Here is a 6,344-nt window from a genome sequence, read left to right on the forward strand (position 1 = left end):
GGAGCCAGTTGGTGTGCGAAGATTAGCACGCTCCCTCTCTGCTCGATTTCAGAGCATCCCATCTTTTCTCGGGCGAGATGCTGCTGGTAAACTTCAGTTTATTTATTAATTGAGTTAGTCTCTTCCTGGCTTTACTTTGGTGTGTTGGATCTTATGTAAAGGCAAGAGGTTTTGGGTTTTTTTTTTAAGCGTTTTTCTAAAGATTATTTGATTCAATGGAATGATGCGATGGCTTGCAAAGAGAGATTGTGGAAGGATCAGAAAAGGTACTGAGATTGTTTATTACAGCCATAAATCTTGCAGTAAAATGTCAAAATGTCGGTGTGTGAGATAACACTTGGTGGTCCTGGCTCCGTTTGTGTTTATGATAGGAACCACAAAGACAAGTTACAGGCCTTGGGGGATTCTGTGTAAGCCCATCTTCCTAAAGTAATAGAACCACATGAAACACAGGCACAGTTAACTCGTTTAGGTTAACCATATACAAAACAGTGCCTGTGCCTCGTTAATACTTTAAAATAGAAACTCGGTAGAAGGTTCTGAGGCTAAACAACATGAATTTTGTGTTTTAGTGTCTGTAAATAATATTAAACAGATGTAGTTAAGACCCTAGTACTCAAGGCTGATGACATGAGGAGGGCAAAATTTCCTTGTCATGTTTTTTTTCTCCCCCTGAAGCTTAGAATGCCACGTTTTGTAAATTACACTATGTACGTATATATTGTTCATATAAAATAGTATATAAAATATGTATATATTATTTTTTCTTGCTGTAGAGAAATACTGGTTTAGGTAGCTGTATCACAGGCTTGATTTCCCCCCAACTATAGAGAGCAGGTCTAAAGATTACACTCAGCGTTGATTTCTGTCTGTGGCTCAGATTTCATTTAAAAAAATTTCAGGGTGCCCCGTGTCGGTGGACAGCACTCTTCAGACACACACATCCAATGTGGGAAACCTCTTTGTACCACTTCAGGGTGATTCCAGTTGGAAAGCTAACATGATCCCTTTTTTAACCTCTTTTCCTAAATTAGTTTAAAGATTAGTCCCATATAATAGGCTTTATGTGGCTAAGCATTAAATGACTATCCATCAAATGGATATAGTCCAGCATTTAGTAACTCATATGAGTAAGCGATATAAATGAAGATAGAATTGACATTCCTTTTGAAGTGTCTCCAGGCTTAGGCTATAACTTTCCTTGTCTGCAGTCCAGACTCAGTGGTGAGAAGGCTGTTTATACTGCTCTTTGAAAAATCAACTAAGGTGCACCAGCTGAAAAATCCTTGATTTGCATGCCAATATAAAAGTATTTTTAGCATAGTGACTGTGCTAGTTTGCACTGCTTTTATCTAGGCTGAAAAGTAGAGGATCCAGGTGTGTCTGTTACTCAGAAAATGAAAGGGAAAGTACACACTACTAGTAAGGCATCAGTATTTACTTCAAGATCAACATTAGGTGGAATTAATACGTAATTTATTTGTTAATAATGGCGTAATTAGTTTACCCATCAAATTTCAATTACCAAATGGCAGGCAACAGTCCTCTCTCCCCTTTCCAGAGCTACTGATATCGTTAATATGCTAATTTTCAGCAATTCAGAAATTATAGACTATCCTGTAAATATAACTTTAGCCTCAAATACAGCCTGAGAAAGCAGCATCCAAAAGACAAAATATAGAATTCTTAGCGGGGAAAGACCCGTCCGTGATCACACTGGGCACAGTGCCTATTCCGTCCTTGGCTTGTTTTTGTTTGGGGTTTGTTCTGAAATAGGAAGTTGTTGGTTTCAAAGTTCGATTTTGTGGGGGCGTCGCTGCTACCTATCCCCACCTTTGGGCTACCTTTTCTCTCACAGTCGCACCTAGTAAATGCAAGCATGTTTAACTCTCACATCGACACCTCCATCAAATGAGATGCTATTAGAAAGGTTTTGATTTTTCTTAGGAAAAAATCAAATAGATTCTGTCTCTAAAAGGAAGGAAAAATGAAAACGGCCCATCCGGTTATACTGGAATGGCCTTGCTTTACATCCTCGGGCCGATTTCTCTCAGCTATTCACCCACCCACCCTTCGCGGCTCCTCCCGGGCTTCTCAAAGCAGGGAATCTCTGGAGCACGAAGTGGGGAAGAGGATCAGCTGGTGGAAAAAATGGGCCTGTTGGCGTTATTCGTTTTATTCCGGGGCCAGGATTAAAAGCGGGATACCTCCAAAGTCTCACGCCATTCCCTCCCCCCGCCGGCCTCGAACCCTGGAAGACGACATCTGACCAGGCTAGGCTGGGCCCGAGGTCAGCGCTGGGCTGCTGTCACCCGGCTGCCCCGAGGCCGGCACGAAAAGGGCCCGGCCTGGGCGTCCAAGAGGACCAGAAGCACTGGCGGGCCCCGAATTCCCAGCAGGACTCAAAGTTGGGGGGTTGGGGGGACCAAAGCCCCAGCTCCCTCCCACCGCCGGAGGCCGGACAGCGGCATCCATCACCCGCCCGCGCGCTTCCTGATCCGGGTCCGCGCGCGCGGCGCGCCCATTGGCAGGGGCTGGTCACGTGGTGGGTACTGGGCGGGGGCGCGCGCGGGACCGAGACGAGCGCGCGCGAGAGCGGGGGGGGGGCGGGGGGAGGAGCGGCGCGAACTTTGGTGGCGTTGGCGGCGGCAGGAGGGGGAGGGGGAGGGGTGGGCGCTTGACAGCGGGGGAGGGGAAGGGAGCAGAGGAAAGGGGGGGATGGGAAGCGAGGCAGGAGGGGGAGGGGCCTCGGCGAGCCCAGAAAAACGACAACGCGAGAAAAATTAGTATTTTTGCACTTCACAAATTAATGACCATGAGCTCGTTTTTGATAAACTCCAACTACATCGAGCCCAAGTTCCCTCCCTTTGAGGAGTACGCGCAGCACAGCGGCCCGGGCGGCGGAGACGGCGGCCCAGGCGGGGGCCCCAGCTACCAGCAGCCCCCAGCGCCCGCGGCCCAGCACCTGCCGGCGCAGCAGCCCCAGCTCCCCCACGCGGGCAACAGCCGCGAGACCCCCGCCTCCTACTACGCGCCACGGGCCGCCCGCGAGCCCTCCTACCCTGCGGCCGCGCTCTACCCCGCGCATGGTGCCGCCGACGCCGCCTACCCCTATGGCTACCGCGGTGGCGCCAGCCCGGGGCGGCAGCCACAGCCCGAGCAGCCCCCGGCGCGAGCCAAGGGTCCTGCGCACGGCCTGCACGCGAGCCACGTCCTGCAGCCCGGGCGGCAGCCCCAGCCGCCGCCTCCCCCGCAGCATCGCGCGGCACCCCCAGCACCCCCGCGGCGTTGCGAGGCGGCTCCAGCCACCCCGGGCGTCCCGGCAGGGGGCAGCGCCCCCGCGTGCCCGCTGCTCCTGGCCGACAAGAGCCCGCCGGGCCTGAAGGGCAAAGAGCCTGTGGTGTACCCCTGGATGAAGAAGATCCATGTCAGCGCCGGTACGTGGCGCCGCTGGGGAGGCGCGGGAGGGTGGGCTGGGGCCGGGCCGGGCTTCGGGGGTCGGGGCGAGGGTCAGAAGAAGAGGCTGAGGGGAAGGGGGCCTCTGGAGGGGAGCCCCCATCTGGCCCGAGCTACAGTGGGATGTGGGTGTGTGCGCGCCAGCCAGCCGCCTGATCCTAACGTGAGAACCCTTTTGTACCCGGGGTCCCTTTATCGAGAGATTTACGAGACGCCAAACTGTTAGGGCAGTAATTATAGCCCCCATAAATTTAATTGCCCTGGCAGAGGCTTCAGGCCATGTGTCTTTGAAGCTTTTCTTCAGCCCCAATGCCCAGCACCATTCTTTATGGCTCTCGGGTGTTTCCCGTTGTCAATAGCCTGTGAAACATTTTCTTTGCCGTTTTATGTATCTTGCGTGAACTTGGTGTCAGGTTATTATATAATGATGATGTCCAATTGCTCTTCCCCACCCCACCTTCTCTCTCCTCCTCCTTTCCCTCTCTTCCACTCCCTCCTCCTTGGCCTTCTCCTTCGGGGTTGTGGGCGTTCAGTCAACCCCAGTTATAACGGAGGGGAGCCCAAGCGCTCTCGAACCGCATACACCCGACAGCAGGTCTTGGAGCTGGAGAAGGAGTTCCACTTTAACCGCTACCTGACCCGGCGGCGCCGCATCGAGATCGCCCACACGCTCTGCTTGTCCGAGCGCCAGGTCAAGATCTGGTTTCAGAACCGGAGGATGAAGTGGAAGAAAGATCACAAATTGCCCAACACTAAGATGCGATCCTCCAACTCGGCTTCGGCCTCAGCAGGCCCGCCAGGGAAAGCACAAACCCAGAGCCCGCACCTGCATCCCCACCCCCACCAGGGTGCCTCCACACCTATTCCTTCCTCCATATAATCTTCTAGAGATCTAGACCAGTTTCATTCCCTCACCTGCTTTTCCCCCTCTTCTCCCCTTTTCCCCACACTCCTACCTGTCTGGACCATAACAGACCCCAAAACAAAACCCAACTTGGTGAAAAGGATAATAAAAAAGAAGACATTATCCTGGTAAGAATGGGTGCTGGTTGACACCTAAGAGAGGACAATAGCCAGGATGCTGGCTGATGGAACAACCTGCTGGCCTGAATAAGGCAGCCAGGTTTGGGTACCTGAGAAGGACCACTTGGCAACAAATACTTTTGAGATGGCTAAAGTCAGCTGGACAGCCCATGCTGACTGGGGACATATACATGTATATTTGTGGCAAACAAAAGAAAACAGACCCTTTTCCCACCTTCCCTACCTCCCCCTTCCACATTAAGGCAGCTCATACAAGCTTGTATTGAACTGAATAAATGAGTAGACATTGTGGACCTCACAAGATTATTTAATTCTCAAAATGTATAGACCTTGATGGTAGATGTGACACATGTTAGTTTCCTTTCCTTGCATTTATTTAAAGTATTGTTGTAGAGTTGTTGTTGTCTTATTCTGAGGCACAATCTCGGGGGAGAGGGGAGTGCATTTAGACCCATGTGCAACTGTACAAATTGTGGTGTGGCTATGTAAAAAAGCCATGTGCTAAGAATAAACTCTGTTTAAAAAACCATTAAAGTTCTAAGACACATTTGTGTGTTTCCTACTTTTAATTTAAAAAAAAAAAAGTTCTCTGGATTGAGATGTTTGACCCTGCATGTAAAAATCCTATAGATGGCTCGAGTTATGTTCGCTTGGTTTCTGACTGCTCACATAATGTGTGTGAGTGTGTTCAACTTGAGCTGAACTCTTGTCAAGTTTGACCCACTGTGGGAAAAGTTCCAAAGAGCAGGGAGGCTCTTGAGCTCTGAGAGGGCTCCTCTTCTTCCCAAACTTGGCCAGGCTTTCAGGCTTCAAGTCTCTGTAAGGCATAGAAACGTGTCCTTCCCTGCAATGAAAGGTGAAACCGCGCAATGCTGAGGGCCCAGGGGTTTCTGCAGCTGTTCTACACGCTGAACTCTGAGCACACTTGGAAAGAAGTGGTCCCTTTGGTATTTATTGCACCTTCACACTTAATCTGCCTGTTTCCCTGGAGATAAAAAAAATAGTTTGTGCAGAGAGTTGAGATTGCTTCTTGTTTCTTGGCTGTTTTTAAGGTTCTCTTCACCAACTACAGCTTGGGGATTTTTGTTTTTCTTTCTCTCTTTCTTCCTGTCTTTCTTTCCTTCTCTCTTTTTGCAGAAGCAAGAGCTTTCAAAATAAACTGAATTTTCCCGGTAAACCCTCCAAAGTCTCTCTGAGGAAAGAAAAAGCATAATGACACTCCCAAAATGTACCCCAAGCAAGGTAGACCTCGGAGTATTCAGTGCTGGAAAAAAGCCAAACTCTGAGCTAGGGTCACTTTCCTCAAATGCTCCTGGATCTTTCTGCCCAACCTAAAGATCTAGATTCAAAGGTTGGAAATCAAATCCCACAGCTCAATCTCTGTAACTCTAGTATTTATTTACTGATTTACAAATCAGTAAAGAGGATTTAGACCCGGTTGTCACTGAAGGGAGGATTCTGCAGCGCGATGCAGAAAACCAACACACAGCAGCCCCAGAATATAACTGTCACCTGGCTATGAATGGCTGCAGTGTTTAATTCATGCTGTAATTTTAGCAGAGATGGGAGGGGGCACTCACCTACCTTTGCTATAGCAGAGGAATTTTAAGCACATTTTCCCATCAGTGGCAACCCTTAGCCAGCGGTCAGTGCTGTTCCTCCTTTTGCCGCTGCTGCCCTGTGTGTGATACAGGCAAGGGTGATCAGTTCCCTACCTATGAACAGACCCGTATCTAGGAGGAGAGTGGTGGACACCAGTCTCTGAGGGGCCTCCACCTCACCCCAAGAAAATTCAGGGGCAAACAAATACACATCTTCCCAAGTCAGGCCAAAACTGGCATGAA

At 49.9% G+C, this 6,344-nt stretch overlaps 1 protein-coding gene across 1 annotated transcript; it reads left to right on the forward strand.

Annotated features, from left to right (window-relative positions):
* The first annotated feature begins 2,695 nt into the window (after positions 1 to 2,695).
* HOXA4 (homeobox A4) lies at positions 2,696 to 5,049 on the forward strand. The gene is made up of 2 exons (XM_045792978.2): positions 2,696 to 3,437; positions 3,990 to 5,049. Exons 1-2 carry the CDS (start codon positions 2,810 to 2,812, stop codon positions 4,334 to 4,336), a joined length of 975 nt encoding a protein of 324 aa, XP_045648934.1. The 5' UTR covers positions 2,696 to 2,809; the 3' UTR covers positions 4,337 to 5,049.
* The last annotated feature ends 1,295 nt before the right edge of the window (positions 5,050 to 6,344 follow it).

The sequence above is a fragment of the Ursus americanus genome, chromosome 3 (genome assembly GCF_024610735.1).
Source record: "Ursus americanus isolate L20-20 chromosome 3, mUrsAme1.1.p, whole genome shotgun sequence".
Classification (NCBI taxonomy): domain Eukaryota; kingdom Metazoa; phylum Chordata; class Mammalia; order Carnivora; family Ursidae; genus Ursus; species Ursus americanus.